Below are 23,771 nucleotides of genomic sequence, written 5' to 3'. Positions count from 1 at the left end.
CAAACACACCTGAAGCAACTAATTAAGGTCTTCAGGCTCACTTAAAAATTAAAGGCAGGTGTGTTTGATTAGGGTTGGAGCTAAACTTGGCAGGACAGTCGATCGCCTGGAGTAGATTTGGGTACCCCTGTTCTTAACACACTCCAAACAATGGTCATTTTCCTTGGGTGACAGTAATCATTCCTCATAAACATAATCTAGTTAACTAGGCCTGTCCCAATTATTAAATAACACACTGCACACATTTGGTGTAATTGTAATTATTTGAGAAATCCATGAAATTGGTGCACATCAATAAATGAATGAATTAATTAAATAAATAATTAATTAACTGAATAAATAAGTAAATATTTACTCAAACCATGCAACTTTTTGGAGTGTTTTAAAAAAAATTAATGTAGTGTAAATAAATTATTTTGTTTTTTCTTAGACAGTGCAGTTTTGTAATGTTATTGCTCTCTTACAGCAAGTTTGTGTAATTCGACCCTGTGTTTTGGTGAAGCGGAAAGCAAATTATTTGCGAGGGTGCCTGTGTGACTACACAGTGTCGATGCTCCACACATCAAGAGCGAGGACATATTTATTCACATAGCATGAAGTTAATAGAGTTCAGGTAGAACCTTCTTCACCATCTCTCACTAGGCTAGGACTTACAATTTGGTCACAACTGCAAACCTTTGAAAACACGGTGAAGAAGTGTCTGATGAAAGGAGGCAGACAGAAACAGGTGAGGAGAGAAAACAAGAGAAATGTATTAAACCACTGAGTGGTGATCATCAAGTTGACAGCAGTGGGGACACATTCAAACAGTCACTGAGCAAGTGATATGTTCCCAGAATAATCAGTGAGATCAATGGTATATAATTTCCATCTGAGGGTATTTTGGATCAATACCTGAAAGACAGGCAAAGCCCTATTTGGATGAGACTAGTCAACCATATGTAAACCTTTATTAAATGCAACAACTTTCTGTGTAAAGTAACAATATGGATGAGTAAAAAGAAAATTAAATCAGTAAGGATGAGTTCGACCCCAGAAACTACTCAGAATTGTCTTTATATTAACATAAGTTATGATTCTCACAGCATAAGGCCTACAGCAGGGTTCACAAATCTATTTGGAAAAATCATATTTTGGATTTGGATCACATCACATTTTTTAACGCAATACCAAACAACTTCTTTTATTTACTATCAAATGTACTATCTATATCAATATATCACCATCAACATACTGTCAGCGTGATAGCCTGAGTGAAACGTAGTTCCAAATGTTCTAAAGATGAAGCAAATTCACATGCTCAATGCTGCAAATTTTATGTGTGACCAAGAAATAGTGATAAACTGCTAGTGCTTAAAAATAGCATTACAGACTTTTGATTCAATATATGCCACAGCCTTTTTATTTATTTATTTATTAAAAATAAAAATTCTGTGGTGCTTACACTGTCACGGTTGCGTATTGTGAGGAGCAAGGAACACGGAGACAAGGGAGATTCAGGATAACAATCTTTAATAAATGTCCAAAGGGATACGCAGGCAGGCAGGAGACAGACGTACATCACCAAGTAGACCCGACAAAGACAGAACGCACAGACTGGGACTTAAATACATGGGGTAACAAGGGTAATTAGACAGGAGGAGACAGGAGGGGCTTGGAGCAGGCAGAGCCAGGCGCGACCCAGGCCACAGCCGTGAAGGCGTGGAGCCAACGGAGGGAGGAGCCATGGTGGAGGAAGGACTGATGACTCCACGGGGCTGACCGACATTGGCGGAGCAGGTGGAGGAGGAGCCCGAGGCAGAGACGGAGAGCCGATGAGCCAGGGTGACGGGGAGTATCCAGAGGCCCAAGGCAGAGCAGATGGCACAGGCGACCGAGGCGGAGGCGGGGATCCGGAAGGCCGCGGTGGAGCCAGAGCGACAGAGAACCAAGGAGGAGCCGAAGGGAAGGAGGAGCCTGACAGAGCCAGAAGGACAAGGCGCAGCCAGAGGAATGAGGAAGCCCAGCGGAGCCAGTGGACTGCCAGGACACGGTGGAGAGGAGGGAGCTAGGAGCCATGGTGGAGCCGCTTGGTTGATGGGCCGAGGTGGAGTCCAGGACCTTGTGGCTGGAGGCAGAGGCAAGGGATTCTCCAGCCACGATGAAATTGGAGACTGGCAGACCTGCGGTCCTTGCACCGAACAGATGGTGGGCTGAGGGCGAGCAGAGGGGCTGCCAGACGACACCGGTGGAGGAGGCAGGAGCGGAAGGGTTGGTGGGCATCCGTGAGTCTCCGGGCTTTCAGAGCTGGTGAGCGCTGCCCACATACACCAAATCTTGACTCCCAGCACTGGGAGCATGTCAGACAGGGGAACGACAGGGCTGGCAGACAGTTCAGTGCAGACTTGTAATTTCGAGGAAGGTTGGAGGAGCTCCTCTCCGCATTCTCATGGTCCACGATTTTTCCCTCATGGCAGATGTTGTGACCTGCTCTCACACCTGGTTGGATGTCACTAGCAGCTCTGCCTCTGCGGCGATCCTCAGCTCTGTCGCTCCATGCAGCAATGGCTCGTTGGTAGCGTCGGGCTCAGACAATGGTAATTGTCCCGATCCAGAGCAGTGAGTCTAAATGGCGAGCTGGCTGAACTAAACCGCATACTCCAAGAGGGGAAGGTCCTTGTGGGTTAGGGCAGTGAATTTTGCGGCTAGGGGTCCCATGGGGGAAAACAAGAAAAAAAAATCACGGAAACAAAATGGAGGGGAACGCGCAGTTACTACTTTTAATCGGTCAGGTCTTCTGTCACGGTTGTGTACTGTGAGGAGCATGGAATGCAGAGACAAAGAAGATTCAGGATAAAAATCTTTCATAAACGTCCAAGGGGATACACAGGCAGGCAGGAGACACATACATCACCAAGTAGACCCGACAAAAACAAAACACACAGACTGGGACTTAAATACATGGGGTAACGAGGGTAATTACAAGACACACCTGGATGACATGAACACAATCAAGCACAGGAGAAACTGGGTCACAGAGCACATGAGGAGGGAAAACACAACAAATCAGGTCCATAATCCTGACACACACACACACACACACACAGAGCACATGATTTTCTGTAACCGCACATCCATGCAATGAACCTTGTAATAAGTGCATAGATTCTAATCCTGTATTTATATTAAATTGCAGATGTCCCTCTGTTAAAAACCACTGCTCAAAAGTTATTTACAAAGTTAATCCTTTCTAAATAGAGATACAAAAAGAGTCATTCCACTCTACCTCCATGAAAGGGATGCTATGATGCTGTTTCTCAACATAGGTCTGAGATGAGGACAGATTGCAATGTAAAAGCAGTAACAGAGGCCAGTTAACTCACCATATCGATGGCGCTTCTGTGCCACTGATCTCAAGAAAGTCATATCTATCTTCTAGTTGGAAGTCTGTGAAGACCAGGGCAATGGTGTCTCCCGGCTCAGCCAAAATACTCCACGTGCAGTCAGCATTGTTCTCATACTCTGAAGGAAAGTGGGGACTTGATATTGTCCCTGTTGTTCCTCTTAACGTCCCACCACAAGATCCTTCAGCTGGACAAAATACCACAAAAATTACAAATTATTAATTAAGCAAAGGTAAAATTAGTAAAACTACACCATATAGATAGCAACACTAATTTTTTAGGGCTCCTATACATGACTTTCTGTAGTCATTCATGAATAATGTATTTAAAATCCAGAGAACACAGAAAATAATTTAAAAAGCAGTATGCTATGTTGTTGTAATATTTATTTATTTATTTATTTAAAGTCAGGCCATTTGTCCAGGGTGTTTCCTTGCATACAGCCTTAGACACTGGGATTGACACATGTAAAAAATAAAAAATAAAAATTAGGAGAGATTGAATCATCATTATTTTTATGTCTGGTTCATTTGTTATACTGAAAATGGAAGGTCAGTTTGAGCACACTGCATTGGGGAACAAAGTATCCATCATAGTCTGATCTGCTAACTTTGGTGAATGCAATACATTCTCCAGTATTGTACCTACAGTCATGGCCATAAGTTTTGGCAGTGACATAAATTTTGTGTTTTGCAAAGTTTGCTGCTTAAAGGCACAATATGTAAAATTTCTTTATTAAAATATCCAAAAACCACTAGAACAGTGTTATATATTTTGCTCACTTGTGTTTTTACATTATCCCAAATCCAGAGTAATAAGCAATTTTAACTAGTGACACAGACCGTGTCCATATTGTCATTGTGTCACCTGCCTTGAAACCCCTCAATTTCCGGTTTTGTTTAGTAGAAAACATGGAAACACCAAAGACACTTTAATATTTAAACTGTTTTTTGATCCTGAGACAAAATAACCAGCTAACATTAATTGACTTATCATATCAGCAGGACATGTGAAAGTGTGAATGAGTACTAGTCAAGTGAAATCACTATCATACTATTTAGATTGTAAGAGCATCACTGTGTTCTTGTTAGCAATGGTTACCTCCAAAGAAACATGTGCAGCCATCATCGCTTTCCATCAAAATGGCCTTACATGCAAGGAAATTACTACAAAGAATATTGCACCTGAAAGAACCATTTACCGGATCATCAAGAACTTCAAGTAGAGAGGTTTGACTGCAGAGAAGAAGTCCTCAGGATGTCCCAGAGTGTCCAGCAAGTGCCAGGACCATCTCCTCCTGAGTAGTCAGCTATGGAATCATGTCTCCAGCAGTGCAGAGCTTGCTCAGGAATGGCAGCAGGTTAGTGTGAGAGCATCTGCATGCACAGTGAGGCCAAGACTGCTTCTCTCCAAAAAAAAAAAAAAAAATGTCAAGGACAGACTGAAATTTTGCAGGAAGTAAAAGGACTGGACAGCAGAAGACTGGTGCAAAGTTATTTTCTCTGATGAAGCTCCCTTCCGACTGTTTGGGACATCTGGAAAATCAATTGTTTGGAGAAGAAAAGGTGAACGCTACCATGAGTCTTGTGACATCCCAACAGTGAAGCATCCTGAGACCATCCATGTGTGGGGTTGCTTTTTAACCAAAGGAGTGGGCTCTCTCATAATTTTGCCCAAAAACACTGCCATGAATTAAGAATGGTCTCAAATCATCCTGCAAGAGTGGCTTCTTCCAACGATTCATGAGCAATTTGGTGATCCGTGCATTTTCCAGCATGATAAAGCACCATGTCACGAAGAAAGAGTAATAAATAAGTGGCTCAAAGATCATTACATTGAAATTTTGGATCCATGGCCAGGCAACTCCCTGGATCTCAATCCCATAGAGAACCTGTGGTCAGTCCTCAAAAGGTGAGTGGACAAGCAGAAGTCCACAAATTGTGATAAACTCAGAACTAATAAGACAAGAATGGATCAAAATCAGTCAGGATTTAGACCAGAAGCTAATATCCAGCATGCCAGAGCGAAGTGCAGAGGTTATGAAGAACAAGGGTCAACGCTGAATATTGGCTCATTATGTTTTGCCAATAAAAGCCTTTAAAACGTTATGATATGCTTATAATTGTTTTTCAGTATACCATAGAAACATGTTGGAAAAACAATCTACAAATACTAAAGCAGTAAACTTTGCAAAATACAAAATGTATGTCACTGGGAAAACTTTTGGCCATGACTGTACAGTGGGTAAAGAAAATAATCACCCCCTTTAAAATAATTACATTGTGTTGCGTTGCAGCCTGAAATTAAGACGAACACAGTTTTTGTTTTATCCAGCTGTATTTACTCAATTTAGTGCAATTTATAACATCCAAGTGAAAGATATAACACCAACATGTCAGATAAAATAAATAAATAAATAAAAAAAATAAAAATAACAAATTGGGAAAAGGATCACCCCCTTGTGTCAGTATTTTGTTTTAATTACACCCTTTAGTCTGTTGGGATATGTCTCTGTCTCTACTAACTTTCCACATCTAGACTTTGCAGTATTTGCCCACTCTTCTTTGCAGAACTGCTCAAGTTCAGTTCAATTTGATGTTGACCGTTTGTGGACTGCAGTCTTCAAGTCATTCTACAGATTTTAAATGGGGTTTAGGTCTGGGCTCTGACTAGGCCGTGCAAGGACATTCACCTTTTTTCCTTAAACCACTGTTATCACTTTTCACTTTGCCAGAGCAAGAGCCCAAATGAGAACTGGGCTGCAGTTTTCCACTCAAAAAAAATCCTGGGCCGGTGCCCTGATCCTGGTTCCGAAGCAGCCCTGAAACCTTGCTGGTCTCAAACAAGGGAACCTATGATGCCAGTGGGCCGAGCTTCCACTATAGACCACAGTTTCAAAGGAGCCATTTTTAAAAGCCATTGAAGTTCAGGTTAATTAACAACAACAATTGAATATGTTAGTTCAGCAGTGGTCAGCAGAAGAGATCAATCCTCTCCTTGTGCAAAATATAAGTTATTTTAGTAGAGGTTAGTTTATGAGATTAATAATATCATTCCCTGTCAGTGGAAATGTGAGCCGTTTCTGAACGAGTGCCACTCTTGGCCGGGCACTAGTTCCAGCTCTGGCACCAGCCCCAGTGGAAAAGCGGTATCAGTGCTCAGTTTTGCGGTGTGCTTTGGGTCTTTGTCGTGTTAGAAAGTGAAATTTCTTGCCATTGACAACTTTCTGGCAGAGGATTTTCCTCAAGAATTGTATGGTATTTTGCCCCATCCATTTTTCCTTCTATCCTGACAAGTGCTCCAATCCCTGCTGCAGAGAAACACCCCCATAACAGGACTTTACAAATCTCCATCCTTTACTGTAGGAATGGTGTTATTTGGATGGTGAGCGGTATTGGATTTCCACCAATACCAATGGTGTTGAGGCCAAATAATTCAATTTTAGTCTTATCCGCCAAATCTTCAAGGTGCATTTTGGTATGTTGGGATACGTATTTAATGTGTTTTTTTTTGAGGAGTGGCTTTTTTTTTCTTGCAACCTTCCCATACAAGCCACATTTGTTGAGAATTTGTGATATTGTTGTCCTGCAAATGCTTCAGAGTTGCTGTTGGCCTCTTAGTCGCCTCTTTGACCATTTTCCTCCTGGCTCTTTCATCCAGTTTGGAATAATGTCCTGAACCAGGGAGGGTCCGTGTTGTACCAAATACCTTCCATGTCTTTATAATAGACTTCACTTGTGCTTCTAGGCATTGCTAAAGCCTTTGAAGTGTTTTTGTATCCATCTCCTAACTTGTGTCTGTCCACAACTTTATCCCGGAGATCTTTTGACAGTACCTTGCCACCCACAGTTGATTGTTTGCTTCGGTTGTACTACCAAGGACTGAAATGTTCAAGGAAATCTCTTTTCATGCTGAGCTAATCAAAATGACCACAAGTATTTAGGACTTGTAAAGGATTTTTTCCAATTCAGTGAATCAGTTTTTTTTTCTTTTTTTTTTCTCTCTGACATGTTGGTGTTATATTTTCACATGGATGTTATACGTTGCAATCAGTAAATACAGCTGAATAAAGCAAAAACTATGTCTGTCTTAATTGTAGGCTGCAGAGCGACAAAATGTGATTATCTTAAAGGGGGTGATTATTTTATACTGAATCACACTACATACAACAGAAAAGTTAAGAGTAGTGTGCTAATATTGAGTATACACTCTCAAGAAAAAAAAAATAATAATAAAAAAATAATCACAGGGGTGGTACCCTAAGCATCATAGTCACGGTCATTTATATTATAAATTACCTCATAAAACTATGTGTGTATATATATATATATATATATATATATATATATATATATATATATATATATATATATATATATATATATATATAAAATAATAATAAAAGACTACAAATAACATATTTCTGCAACATTATATGGGCAAGACACACATTAGATTGCAATCTGAAGTTATTTCACACACTCGATGGTGGTTTAAAGTGAGTTTTGAGTAAAAGCATAGTATACTTTTCATAAATTGTCTTATGTAGCATGATGCTACAGTACGCATGAATGGAACATGTGTTTTCCTTGATGCCTCGCCAGAACCAATCACTGATTTAGGCACATAAAGCATGCTGCATGATTACTGGCTCACTGACTTTGATGAGATTAACCCCTAGGATTGAAATTTTCGATACCCAGCCATAGTGCTGAGAGTGTACTATTGCAAACATACAGTAGCCACAGTATTCCATGACTGTGTAATCCATGCTTTTTAACCCATCCATATATGTAAGAATAGACCATCTTACCTCTACAAAATGGTGCAGGGAAATCCCACGATGCACCACTCCCTGGGCTCACTATGCACGTGAGCACTGCATGCCCCTCCAAAACATATCCCATTACACAACTGTAGCGGATCTTGTCGCCGACGTTGTACCTGGTCCCATGGATAATCCCTCTTGGTATCAACCCTGGATTTCCACAGGTGTGACTTGGTAGAACTGGAACAGAAGACAGGAAAACAGGACATCAGTAAGTTTCTGCGTCGTGCTGTGCCTTCCACTCTTCTCTGTATGTTCTTTTCATCATCATACACAGACTGAACCAAGCTCTTGAGATGTCTGTCTCAGTGCGAGTCTTCACTATGAAGCGTGCACATCTGAAGCTGGCCCAGCACTCATGCATGGGACTGCAGTGAAACCCCCAAAAGTTGTGCATTTCTGTGATCATGATGCTGTTTGAAGGTAAGTATTTCAAGTTGGCAATACAATCACAACATGAATGTGCTCTGTTCATCCCTGTAAACCCTTCAAACAGAATCTATGCAAAACATTTTAAGAGTAAAAAAAAAATAAAAATCTGACTATCATAAACAAAAAGCCCTTTTCAACTTTGTTTTCAGAAACATCCAGTTTTATAGTAAAATAAAAGCTGAAAAGAAGACAGTTCAAAATCAATTTGAAATAATTGAGCACATCTCCTTTCTTTACTTTCTTTCTTGTAACTTGATTTGAAAAATAAAATAAAATAAAACCAATATTCCATCTTCCAAATAATTTCTTTATTTTGGCCAAATACATGTTGAAGAAACTATAAAAATTATTCATATTTAAGAGCTGCCGGGATAGTAAATAAGTAAGAAAATTCTGTAACACTCTACAGTAAAGTGTAGGACTTGTACAATGGGGGATGGGGGATTATAGGTCCACATTTTGAAAATCTTCTTATGGCCCCCCAAATACTAGGGCTGGCCCTGCTGTATCCCATCAGAGTTGGATAAACTATGTTAAAGATAAAATTATCCTGAATGAAAATCAGCCTTGGGAACTCGTCTGCCTATTGAATGCTGGGAGGTAAGGTTGTCCCCACCAGCACAGCAAACACACACCAAACCAGTGCTTTTTGATTGATTGTTCAACAGTCTAGCACAAAAGAAAATGTCAGAAGATTGATTTATTGTTGAAAATTTTAGAAGATATTATGAATTTAAAATTCTGGTGACATGCACATTAATGAGGGGGAAGTCGTGGCCTAATGGTTAGAGAGTCGGACTCCCAATCGAAGGGTTGTGAGTTCGAGTCTCGGGCCGGCAGGAATTGTGGGTGGGGGGAGTGAATGTACAGCGCTCTCTTCACCCTCAATACCATGACTTAGGTGCCCTTGAGCAAGGCACTGAACCCCCAACTGCTCCCCGGCTGCCCACTGCTCCGGGTGTGTGTTCACAGTGTGTGTGTGTGTGTGTTCACTGCTCTGTGTGTGTGCACTTCGGATGGGTTAAATGCAGAGCACAAATTCTGAGTATGGGTCACCATACTTGGCTGAATGTCACGTCACGTCACATGTTCATATTCAGATTAGTGTATTCACATCTTAAACCAAGTGTGATGAACATTTCCATTTCCATAGACCTAATTTTTAGTCTGGTTCTCACACAAAGATATCATACTACTTCAAAAGACTTGAAAATTAATGTACATAAGTCAAATGGATTCTTTTAGTAGCATTAATGCAGCATTAATAAGAATTTTTATTTAGGGGTGAACAAGTACATTGTAAATGTAGTTAATCCTAATTATTTTTTATTAATTTTTTTTATTTCATACAATATTTATTCTATGTTTACACTAAAACATAAGAAAACAGGAAATTTATACTTATGATGTTCAGTCAATAGGCTATAAATTTTCAATTATGATCCAATTATAACGCATTTTTATGAACCATGACTAGGCATTGATGCAATCATGAATACATGTAATGAAAAATATGTACTGTTGATACAGGCCTACTTGAAAAGCTACTGAAAAGCACAACAGTGTAATTTGATGAACATCTTCATATAAGAATTTGTGTTGACTTTGATTCACAAGCCTTATGAGTCATGGGAGGTTTATTGAAGGAATCGTCTCTATTCTCAAAGAAATCATTGTGATCCTTCAAATATGAGAGGTGCCTGGAGGAATGGGCATAGATGTTATATAACCCCTGTGGCAACTTACACAGCTAAATCTAGAGCTGACATTTAAGAGCTGAATGTTGATTCTGTTGCATTTACTGATAAAATTAATGGTGTTCCAAAATGTAGGAAAAATAACTATACTTCTTTTCACCACAAAATACATACTGAAGTACGATAAATCATGATTATAAAAATACAATACCTTCTGTTGATAGAATACGAATCAAATAAAAAATGTATTTTTTACATGTATTTTTGTACCAAAAAATTTGGTGTAGTATGCATCTGTCCCGAACAAATACTGCATTGTTTAACCGATCTACATAATTTGAATTCATTTAAAAATCCTAATTTGATATATCTTTATTTTAACAAATCAATATTGATTCTTAAATGCCAAGATTGATCTTTTTGTACTGTTTCAGCTGTCTGCATTAATAAAAGTTCACAAGACAAGTAAACAATATAGCACAGGGTTCCTCAATAGGTGGCCCGGGGACCACATCTGGCCCGCAAGAGAAAAATGTTTGGCCCGTGCTAATTTCAAATAATGTGGCATGAAAATTCAAACGCAGAATCAGAAAGTGACATTAACTTACATTGTGTATACACCAGACGAGAGCAGGGCGGCGCGACGCAACAAAATACAATATAACTTATTAAAATCAATGATGCTGTTTACACTAAAAGCGGCGTGGCGCGACTAATCCCAGACAGAAAACTACTGATTCGTTCTATTTATGACGCGCTGACACAAAGTTCAAATGATTTGCAATGCTTTGCTGCGTCCAGTGTAGATATACAATGTGACAGTAAAAACGTGGCAAGTCTGAAGTGAATAAAAGTGGACGCTGAAAATAGATGATTCAAATGTGACTGAACAGTTTTGAGAGAGTGAGTGAGTGATACCATCTTTGTTATGGATGTTGGTTCGCAGTGAGTTCACAGTTTTAATGTAAGTTTGCTTAAGCCTAATTTATTTTCAAGATCTGAGGTAAAATATCTATTGTTGCTTTCACTATGGCTATAAAGATCACGCAAAATTATGGAGATGAGCAGGAACAGTTGATTTGTATGGAAGACATGGAGATCCAGATTTTTTGTTTGTTCATTTGTTGTTAATATTCAACAGGCAAAGTTCTTCTGTATTTACATGCAAAAATGTTCATAATTGTTTGAATAAAACATTACTGGGGAGAAAAATCTGAATATTTATCTTGTGACCATATTTTGATTATTTCAACAAAAGCAACAATAATATAATAATTGTAATAATAATAATAATAATATATTAATACTGAAATCCAACCTCAATGTGAGTGATTTGGGACACTTTACAGTGTTCATGGTACTCACAAATGCCAACAATACCAAGCCAAGGGCCACTGACCTATAGGCTATAGGCACCAAAGCAGTTTTTAAGTTTTTGGAACACAAGCATAGTTTCAAGTTCTTTCGATGTGTGTTTTTGGCCAAATCTTGTTTTGAAAGTAAAATGGTACCTGTAGGCTATGTTCCACCAGTAGACCTACCCTTCCAGCTGTCACTGATAAGCATTTTAAGTTAAAAAGAGACCACAGTGAGAAAAGTGGATTTTGGATGATGTTCAATTGAGTCAGCCCTTTAAGTATTTGGGTCTCATTTGAATGCATGTACTAATGAGTTTTAGCAATGTCATTAGCAGAATTAAACAGATATTTAAATTCAGAATTAAACAGGCATGGTTTACATGGTAGCTATTGGTAGTACATGGTATGTTATTTAAACTATCTCAAAATTGTGTCCTAGGCTGACATGGCTTAGTTGGAACAAGATGTGTCATCGTCAACACAGTTGTCATTTTAGAATAGCTCTTTTTGGCACAACTGTACATTCATATTCATGGTTTTTTGAACTTATAATGCACTCAGCTCCAGTGAAATAGCTGTGTCCCTGCAGACTCAGGATAAAGCATCTAAGCCTATGAAAATGTTGTCTGTCTGCTGCTCTATTTTAAGCATTTAGGACTTGCAATTGATTTTTATCTGGAATAATTAATTGTGGAAATGTCTGCCCACTAAGATCCCAGTCTACTGGAATAGCTCTGTTCATTAATCATTTCACATTGATGATGCAAGCCTGCTGTGCAGGATTCAGAGGGAGTTTGGTAAATATTTGATTTATTATCTTATTAATCATAGGTGAAGGCCAATTCAATGAAATTCGAATCTAAAATTAGGAAATGTGCATATTTTAAATGCATCCAAATTTATTTTTTTGTCTCATCATTGAGTATCTCATCATGAATAAGTAATGTTAAGTATGTTGGTATGCAGTACCTTGATTATTTACATAAAAGAAAAAAAATTAACAAAACTGAAATAAAAAGCTAAAGTTGTGTAGAGTTAAAGACCTAGTCATTGCTCACTGAAGGACTGAGAGCTAGCTTACATGAGGTATCAACTTTTCTGTAATATTTCTATAGATTATCAAATAAAATGGAATGTATTACAGTTAACAAAAAATGTGCTGTTATACTCCAACCAAACATTGGACTGTCAATTCCTGGAGGATGTTGCCATTTATGAACTGGCTTTTTTTTAGGGATAATACACAAGACTTGAATTTGATTTATTGGGTGATTATACTATTTTCAAGAAAACATGTTTTGTTTGTGAAACATTTTAGTCAATGAGAAAAGAACAATACCCAAAATTAATTAATGTAAATTTGAATATTTTATCCAATATATGAACAGAAAAATAAATAAATAAATAAATAAATAAATACAGGTATATTTCATATTCCATGTGACTCCTCCCAATGAGGAATGGTTAAGACATTCAAGATGGTTAAGTGAGAATGTACCGCATAGCAATAACCTAACTGGGCAATACTTCATGTATGCAATGTTTCTCGCCCAGTTGTTGTGTGATGTCCTTTCTATTATTCCTCAGCGATGCTCTTAAAAGCTTTGTGAATGACAGTTCCGGCACTGATTAGTGTCTCATAAGATCAACACCTAATTTAGTCTTTCTATCTTCCTGTGACATTGAGAGAGATCAGTAGAGGTGTTAAAAGCTGACACTCCGGGTATAAAACCCGTTTCACATTCCCTTCCTCAGAACTGAAGCAATGCATGAGAAAAGCCGAAACCTCCCGGCAGGAGAGGGACACGGATCAGGAGGTGAGGAGAATCGGCTCAGAGGGGAGGTGTTTGGGCTGTGAAAGTGCAAGGGTGCTGGAATGAAAAAGCTAGCTGCCCCTAACATGTGACAGCCATCTTAAGGGAACCTGCAGGGATATCAATCAATCAATCAACCAATCAATTTGTGGTTCTTTTTATTTACTTATTCCCTTGGTTGAATGTATTATTCTTACTGGTTTAAAGATGTTCTGCCACATCATTTATTAATTTTTCCTCTAGAAAGCCTTTCATGCACCTTTTCTACTGAATGTCAGAACTGGAGACTACATCACAGTCTTTGTCTTACAAGTGTTGCAGACATATTTAAACATCAAAAGAAATAGATTTTGCATCTTTATGGCATCATAAGCTGTTACTCATAAAATATCAGACTGAGATTTATTTATTTATTTATTTATTTATTTATTTATTGTTTGTTTGTTTGTTTGTTTTGTTTTATTTATTTTTTATTTATATTTATTATGTCCCTATCCCCAATTTTTTGGAGCTGATATGGGGCCACTAGATAAACTCGATACTTCTTGCATTATTTTCGAAGGAAATGTAAATTAAATAAATGAATATTAATTATTTAAATTAAAATAAAAAAACAGTTATTTATATATATATATGCTTGCCAGAAATTTACTGTAAAAATACTGAAGCAACAATTTAAGATTTACAGATTAAATTTACAGTAAAAGCATATACATAATACTACATTTTTATTTGTACTGCACCTTTCTTACACTCAAGGTGCTACAACAGTACAAAACAACAATAAAAGAAACAACAACACTACTCCACAATAACAACACAATAACAACAATGGCAACAACAATTCTAACATTAAAACTTAAAAGTTTCACTAAAGAGATTTGTTTTGAGTAATTTCTTAAAACAATCAAAAGACAGATCATTCCTAATAGGAAAAGGCAGAGAATTCCACAACCAGGGAGCAATACAAGAGAAAGACCTCCCACCCATAGTTTTGAGTTTACAACGAGGCTGGTACAGAGTAAGAGAACCAGCAGAGCGGAGAGACCAAGATGGTGTAGACACTGTGACCAAATTTCAAATATAATCTGGGGCCAGCCCATGTACTGATTTATAGGTTAAGATAAGAACTTTAAAATCAATACGCGACTGAACTGGAAGCCGGTGTGTTTGAGAAAGCACAGGAGTGATATGACTGCGGGATGGTGTGTAAGTTAAAACACAAGCAGCTGAATTTTGTAACCTGCAAAAAGAGAATTACAATAATCAAGCCTGGATGTTATAAAGGCGTGAATAAGCCTTTCTACATCAGGCATAGAGAGAAATGGTCTTATACGTGCAATATTCCAAAGATGATAAAAAGCTACTTTAGTAACATTTTTAAAATGAGTGTTAAAACTCAGCTGTGCATCAAAAAGCACACCCAAATTCAACACCTGTACAGAAGGGAGAATCTGGCACTCATCCACTGTAAGTTTAAAATTATTACATCTATTTACAGTAGTGTCAAGTGTACTAGTGCCAATCAGAAGAACTTCCGTTTTTGAACAGTTTAACTGTAGGAAGTTCTGTTTCACCCTGACCAGATACATAATAAAATTTAATTAAAACAAACAAACAACAAAAACAAAAAAAAACTTTTTGGCATGACGTGCCATTTTTAATTTTTCTGGTAAACCCCACCTACTTTGATTTGATTGGTCATCTCAGTCATTTTGACATTTTGACGAGCGCTGTTAGACCGCTGAGGCTTTGATCTGAAGTGCCTAGTATGTGCAGCGGTCACACGCGGATCCGTAGACTAGCGCAAATTAATTCTCACACTTTAATAGTATTTATAGCTCCTAACAGGCTATGTGACTATGAGAAATGATTACCTCAAAATGTACGTCAGTATGCAGTTTTCCCTATTGCTTGCATGCCAGCAATTATTCCTCTGCGTGCCACTGTTGGCACGCGTGCTGTAGGTTGCCGACCCTTGCATTAGACTGATTATAGTTTTTCAGTTTTTCAGTTTTTCACTGTATAGTGTGAGGGCACTTATCATTAACCATTAACATATATTCACTCTTAGAATTCGGATTTTTTTAAATTTTATTTTACTTATTTATTCTTTTTTTTAAATTTTATTTTATTTATTTAGTTTTTTTTTTTTTTACAGACAATATGTTATTAATTTAATAGTAAACAAAAGGTGATAATAAAGACTAGGTAGTAGCTGTACAGCATGACCAAAGTAGAAACAGGGTAGCAATCAACTAAAGGTGCTTTGTAAAACAATGCAACAGATGCTTTTAGTGTCCGCTCCTGTTCTTTATTATGATAGTGATCTTGGATCTTTTGTTGTTTCTGGTGTACAGCTAGTGTGCAATTCCCTATTGTAGTCTCAGTAAAGATAACATAATTTGGTTTTCCAATAAAAATGTTTTTGTCCAGATTAATGAGCATGCCACATTTTTACGATTGCATGGGGACTTGACCGAGCAATAGTTTACTTGTCAGGTCATACCATGTCACCTCTATTGAGAATGATATTTCACCAGAGGCAACCTTAATGCTAAAATCAATATAGGCTATTCTTTCTGAATAAATGGCCAGTGTCTCTAAACTCTGTCATATGTTGGAACCATTTATTTGATCGTCTGTTGTATAAAGAGCAGTGTTAAGCAATTGAAAGTAGCACAGTCACTGCACACTTTAATAATGTACAACACTGCCACCAAAATGTTAACAGCAAGAATCATCTAAACAATATATTGTCTCTATACTGCATGGCAGAGGAAAACACAGTACAACACTGATGTGCTAATATTATCAAATGATTTCTATCATTTTACCAAACAGGATGGAATGTTTTAGAGTGACAAACTAGCTAGCACCACAGAATTTCACAGACAAGCCCATTTCTAATGTGCTTGTGCACTGCTGTGTTTCCACTAACAATGAGAATGTCATTTCCTGGAGCATGATGTCATTTATCAACTGGCTTATTTTAGGGATATTACAAAAGACTATTTATTTTTAACATTCTCAAGAAAAGTCAAAGAAAATAAAAATACGTGAAATATTTCCTTAATAAATTGCAGTTCCAGTTATTCATGTTAGAAATTAGTGTATAGCACCTGGGGACATGGCAACAACTCTGACATCTGCTCAGAACAAAATAACATGACTTTTTTAAAAAGTTAAAATTTATTCTAATATATTAACAGTTTTGTTATCATAACTGAAGTTTGCATTTGTATGGCTGTATTGTGACTGAAACAGATTAAGATTTTCAAATATAGGAAAGAGGTGTAATATAGATATCTTATCTGGCTAAAATATTAGACTGGATTTTGGACATGATTAATTAAAGGATCAGGGTACTGGGCATAAGGTAACATAAACTATATGGACAAAAGCTGGATCAGTTACTTTGCCCGTTGATGGTTCAATTATTGAGTTTAAGAATTTAGGGGTGATTTTCAGTTCTAGGATGAGAGATCATATTACTCCGGTCTTGGAGTCTTTACATTGGCTCCCTGTTAGTTTTAGGGTTTATTTTAAAATTTTGATGCTGACTTACAAGGCTTTGCATGGGTTTGCACCTCAATATTTGTCTGAGCTTTTAATTGCTTATACTCCAACACGTGACCTTCGCTCATCTCAAACTGGCCTTTTAACTGATAAGATTGATGGGCGATAGGGCTTTTTTTTTTTTTTTTTTTTTTTTTAGGGTAGCTTTTAATTAAACATTTGTATTATTTATTTTTAAAATTGTTTCATTTGTTGTTGTTTTGATTTGTATTTCTTTTCATATTTTTGCTTGTATTATTTTATACAGTGTATTATTTGTTTTTGTTCAGCGTTTTGAGATCTACATTTAAAGGTGCTATAGAAAATAAAGTTTATTATTATATTATTATTAAAAGTATTAGGGCACCTGACCATTACACCAACAGCGACTTTAATCAAGTCAAGTGAAGTCACCTTTTTTTAAATGGCACTTTATGCAATACAGCAGATTAAAAAGACAACAATAAATAGTTATTTTTCAGTTAAAATCAGTTCATTGTTGATTCAGATCAGTTCAGTAACTGTGTAAAGTCCATCAATTACGGAATGAGTTTAAGTCATCTATAAAGCAGATCTGGAAACAGGGAAAACAGCAATGTCATTATCCAGCTCAGTTTAGCTCTCATCCAATAGTGTCTGTGCAGTCAAATCAATAATATTGACAAATATTACATGTCCCCAACTAAGCAAGCCAAAAGGCAACAGTGGCAAGGAACCCAAACTCCACCAGAAAAGGAGAAAAAAAAAAAAACACCTCGGGAGAAACCATGCTGATAGCCTAATTAAATCACATTCTAGAAATAGACATTAATATGAGTTGGTCCCCTCTTTGCAGCTATAGACCTTATGTGCCAGAGAAACAAGCACAACCCTTAAATTTACTTCAAAACCGTTAAAGAAGTATGCTCTATATAGTATGAATATGGGTAGTATGAGTGAAATTCGAACATACTACGTCCATTATGTTGTTACTATCACGTGACCTACCAGCATCAATTGCATTGCTTCTCTGGCATTCATAAATCCTCTCCTATGGCTTCATGGGATATTGAAGTGTCCAGTGACTGCACACTTCAGAATCTGTATGGAAAGCAGTAGGTCATCCGGATACTTTTTTCCTACTGTTTTTCAAATACTATGAATTCGAACATACTACTCTTTTTGGCATACTATTGCTTGATTTTATACACCTGTGGCAATGAAACATCCAAATTCAATAATTAAGAGGTGAGTCCCAATACTTTTGTCCATATAGTGTGTGTTTGTTGGCTGGTTGGTTGGTTGAAATGTTCAGATTTTCATAGTCCATGGCCAGTGTACCTACCTAATGCACACAACTATGCTCCTGCAGTGAGTGACTTTGCTTTTTGGCTGACGTCTTAATACAGTCGTAGGAAAAGGTCAGGCTCAGTGCATACCATGTACAACGATAGCCTACTGGTTACCTTGGAAGGCTGTTTTTTATTATAATTATTGTTGTTGTTTTTGTTTTTATATAATAATAATAATAATAATAATAATAATAATAATAATAAATACATTTTTAGAAACCCTGGTATAGTTTGTTTACATCAAATTCTTTAATGTCACAGCACTAAAATTTATTGTCCCATTATATGGCCCATTTAACACATATGCCTTGATAAATTCGCCAGAAGGACACAAAACAGAGACCAAAATGTTGCCGACATGCTATTAATGTCAATGGCAGTTGCGGGGGAAAATTGAGAGAGTCCCTTTTTAACAGTGGCTAACCAAATAACCTGATTAGCGTTTCGCTTTATTGAATCTCTCATTAAAGTGGGACAGGGAGGCCAATTTTCTGTTTATTACTGCAGCCACTGTTCTGATGCGTGTTAGCTGCTGTTTGAAACACTGATGTAGCTGCCACATTCTAGCACTGCATTCCCATCACATCTGCTGTGACAGATTTAAAGGCGAGTGCATACCATTAAATGAAGATGCATGGCATTTGATTGGCCAACAAGTCAATTTCCCACATGAATGGTGACACTATATTCTGCACATTATCTTTGGTAACCTTAGTATGTTTTGTATGTATGTGTCATATTTGCATGTATTTCTGCAAGAAATTCAGCCGCATTCATTTATTACATATATCTAAAATATAGCTATTACAAATATTTTACAAATATAAGCACTTCATCTAATTTAATTGTTTTATTTCAGAACTCCTGTTATATATCATATGATATATATTTGTGTTATGCAGTTCATTTCAAACAAATTGTTCAACTTTTTTTTTTTTTTGCCATCATTAGATATACTTTTGTTTATTTATTCTGGTAATTAGCTAAACATGCTATATAACTATATATGAATGTATGTATGCATTTATGCTTTGTGGAAATAATCAAGTTACAAAATGTGCATGAACTTAACTAAGAATACTGTAATAACTGTACATAATGTAACAAGTATTGCATTATTAATGTAATAAAATGTAATTTAACAATGTTCTCAAAACATAATCTTGGGATTATAATGTAACAATAATTCCTCAATGTAATAAAAAAATTTCACATAATGTAATAGGTTATTGCATGAGAAATTCATTACTTTATGAAAACACTGTGGCAACTTATAATGTAATTTGTTGCGTTGGAAATTAATTGCTTTTGTCACTGGTTTCCATCTCTTAATTATGTTAGTTAACAAAGGAAAGCCACAGGTAAATCCAACCAAGGAGTACAAAAGATGAGAACAGAGGAAGACCCGTAGGCTGGGTAGTATAAATAACTCAGGAGACCTCTGTGGCTGGAACGACCAGCAGGCTGGCGAGGCGGAGGCTTGACTGGGCTCAGGGGAGAACCGGAGACTGGAGCTCGCAGAGCGCGGAGGCCGCGGCGTTGGATAGCAGGTAAGGTTCTGTGGGGTGCAAATGGTGAGCACAGAGAAATTCGGGCAGTGATAGTGGTTAACAACCCCACACCCCCGACTAGACCGGACAGGACAGGACAAGACCAACTCTAAGTGAAGACGCCAATGACCAATGCTTCATTCGGAGGTAACAATCTGACAAAGAGACACGAGAACGAGAGGGTAGAAGTAGCCCAGATAACAAGGCAATATGAGAAGCAGGTGGAGGGGAAATTATCTTAATGAGAAGTGAAGTCAGCTGTGACACAGAAGCGAAGAGCGGGGGAGACAGGAGAGGAGGGAACCAGCAGGGGGAGACAGAGAGAGAAAAAGGAGAGAGATAGAGACAGGATCATGACAAGACCATGACAGTACCCTCTCCTCAACGAGCGCCTCCCGGCGCTCCAGCGGGGAAATGCTGGCGAGACCGGAGGAAATCATCAATGAGCGAGGGGTCCAGGATATCCTTAGGGGAGACCCAACTCCTCTCCTCAGGACCATACCCCTCCCAATCGACTAATTATTGGTGACCACGACCCCGACGCCGCCTATCTATGATCCTGCGGACGGTGTAGACCGGGGAGTCTTCGATACGAACGGCAGAGAAAGAAGTGGGTGTGGGTGGGGGGAGCGGGAGACCGGTTTAATGCAGGAGACGTGAAACACCGGGTGAACACGACGAAGATTTTGCGGCAACCGGAGTTTGACAGCGACAGGGTTAACGATCTTGATAATGCGGAACGGTCCGATGAAGCGGGGGGCCAGTTTACGGGAGTCAGACTGGAGGGGTAAATTAGATGTAGATAGCCAAACCTTCTGACCCGCGACATAGCGAGGACTTTTGACACGCGATCTATTAGCAGCCACGCACATGCGTCTCTTTGAACGACATAGTGCAGATCTCACCCTCTTCCAGGTTCGCTTACAGCGACTGATAAAGGTCTGAACGGACGGGCAGTAAGAGTCGGTCTCTTGGGATGAAAATAAGGGTGGTTGATAGCCGAGGCAACATTGAAAGGGAGAGATACCAGAGGCCGAGGAAGGGAGGGAATTATTGAGCATACTCAGCCCAGGATAGCTGTTCGGCCCAAGACGAGGGATTGCGAAAGGCTAGACTGCGGAGCATGCGGGCAACAATCTGATTGGCTCGCTCGGCCTGACCATTAGTCTGTGGGTGAAAACCCGAGGAAAGGCTAGCAGTGGCACCTATGAGACGGCAAAATTCTCTCCAGAACTGCGAGGCGAATTGCGGGACCCCTATCGGACACGACGTCGGTGGGCAACCCATGAAACTTAAACACATTATCAATCATAATCTGGGCCGTCTCCTTAGCAGAGGGTAGTTTGGTAAGGGGAATGAAGTGCGCCGATTTAGAAAAGCGGTCGACTACCGTCAGGATGACCGTCTTACCGGCCGAGGGCGGAAGACCGGTGATAAAGTCGAGAGCGATATGGGACCACGGGCGAGAGGGAACAGGTAGCGGCCGGAGGAGACCAGCAGGTGGGGAATTGCCCGCCTTGGTCTGGGCACAAATAGAGCAGGCGGCGATAAAACGGCGCGCATCACGTTCTAAAGAGGGCCACCAGAAACGCTGGCGGATAAATGCGATAGTACCTCGAACACCGGGGTGAACCGCTAGTCTAGAGGAATGAGCCCATTGTAGAACTGCCAATCGTGTGGGAACCGGGACAAAGAGGCTGCCCCTAGGGCAGTTACGGGGAGTAGCGACGTGAGAGAGTGCGCGCTTAACCTGTTTCTCGATTCCCCAGACCGTAGCCCCCACCACCCGACCGGGAGGAATAATCGCCTTTTGGGGGGTGCGGCCGATCGAGGGATCGAAAAGTCGAGACAACGCATCCGGCTTACCGTTCTTAGAGCCCGGGCGGTATGAAATGACAAAATCAAAACGCGTAAAGAAAAGGGCCCAACGAGCCTGACGCGAATTCAATCTCTTGGCGGAGCGAATGTATTCCAAATTGCGATGATCGGTCAAAAACTATAAAAGGAACAGTGGAACCCTCTAACCACTGCCGCCATTCACCCAATGCCAGGCGGATGGCAAGGAGCTCACGATTCCCGACATCGTAATTACGTTCAGCGGGGGAGAGGCGGTGGGAAAAGTACGCGCAAGGGTGTATCTTATTATCCGACGCTGACCGCTGGGAAAGAACGGCTCCCACCCCTACCTCGGAGGCGTCGACCTCAACGATAAACTGTCTTGAGCTATCTGGAGTGAGGAGGATAGGCGCGGACGTAAAAAGGGTCTTTAGCCGGTCAAACGCCTCCTGCGCAGAACCGGACCAGCCGAAGCGAGACTTAACCGAAGTGAGGGCGGTGAGCGGCGCGGCCACCTGGCTGAAGTTGCGTATAAAGCGGCGATAGAAATTAGCAAAACCGAGAAAGCGCTGTAGCGAGACACGAGAATCAGGGACGGGCCAATCGAGCACGGCCTGAACCTTGGTAGGGTCCATACTGATCCCCTCTGCTGAGATAACAGAGCCTAGAAACGTTATAGACGAAGCATGAAAGGAGCACTTCTCGGCCTTAACAAAGAGTCGATTCTCGAGCAAACGTTGGAGAACGCGGCGAACGTGCTGCACGTGAATCTGGAGAGAGGGCGAAAAGATCAAAATGTCATCGAGATAGACAAAAACGAATAAATTGAGCATATCCCGAAGGACGTCATTGATCAGGGCTTGAAAGACAGCGGGGGCGTTAACCAATCCGAAGGGAAGAACCCTATACTCGAAGTGGCCGAGGGGGGTGTTAAAGGCGGTCTTCCACTCGTCCCCCTCCCGAATGCGTACGAGATGGTAAGCGTTACGTAGGTCGAGCTTGGTAAAGACCTTTGCCCCCTGCAGGATATCAAAGGCTGAAGACATCAGCGGCAGTGGGTAACGATTCTTAACAGTGATGTCGTTCAGCCCCCGATAATCTATGCATGGGCGCAAAGAGCCGTCTTTCTTCTTGACAAAAAAGAATCCGGCGCCGGCAGGCGACGAGGAAGGAACGATTGTGCCGGCGCTGAGGGACTCAGATAAATAATTCTCTAAAGCCTCCCGTTCGGGAGCGGAAAGAGAGTAGAGCCTACCCCGAGGGGGCGTGGTCCCCGGGCAGAGATCAATAGCGCAGTCATACGGGCGATGGGGCGGAAGAGACATGGCTCGGGAACGACTGAAAAACCCCCCCGCAAATCGTGATACTCCTCCGGTACCCCAGTCAGATCTCCCGTCTCCTCCTGCAACACACAAAAACAGAAGACACAGGGGGAACAGCCGAGGCTAAACACTTAACATGACATGACAACTTCCAAGACAAAACAGACCCCTTCGCCCAGTCAATGTGCGGATTGTGAAGTTCTAACCAAGGGTGTCCCAGTACTAAAGGAGTAAAAGGAGACTGAAAAATAAAAAAAGGAAATTGTCTCTTTATGGTTACCAGAAATGGTCAGAGTTAATGGGATAGTCTGTTTCTCTATCCTAGGTAGGGCGCTGCCATCGAGGGCAAATAAAGGGGTGGGGTCTCTTAGCGGTGTGAGCGGAATACCTTGTTGGAGCGCCCACTCTTCATCCACAAAGTTTCCCTCGGCCCCAGAATCGATCAAGGCCGCACAGGAGGCTGACGACCCCGCCTACTGGAGATGCGCTGGCAGTGTCGTGCGGGAAACGGAAGGGATGGTCTTAGTGGTAGCGCTCGCCAGTAACCCTCCTCCTACTGGCGAGCGCTGGCTTTTACCGGACATGAGGACACAAAGTGAGAGGCACTAGCACAGTACATACAGAGGCGGTTAGAAATCCTCCTCTGACGCTCCTTAGATGAG

General features: G+C 40.0%; 1 protein-coding gene across 1 annotated transcript in view; it reads right to left on the bottom strand.

Annotated features, from left to right (window-relative positions):
* LOC109062300 (CUB and sushi domain-containing protein 1-like) overlaps positions 1-23,771 on the bottom strand; it is a 602,118-nt gene that overhangs the window by 172,921 nt on the left and 405,426 nt on the right. Inside the window, 2 exon segments of the mRNA XM_042768416.1 lie at positions 3,363-3,570; positions 8,197-8,391. Coding sequence (XP_042624350.1) covers positions 3,363-3,570; positions 8,197-8,391 — 403 coding nt within the window.

The sequence above is a fragment of the Cyprinus carpio genome, chromosome A13 (assembly GCF_018340385.1).
Source record: "Cyprinus carpio isolate SPL01 chromosome A13, ASM1834038v1, whole genome shotgun sequence".
NCBI lineage: Eukaryota > Metazoa > Chordata > Actinopteri > Cypriniformes > Cyprinidae > Cyprinus > Cyprinus carpio.
This window is presented reverse-complemented; position numbering and strand designations above follow the sequence as displayed.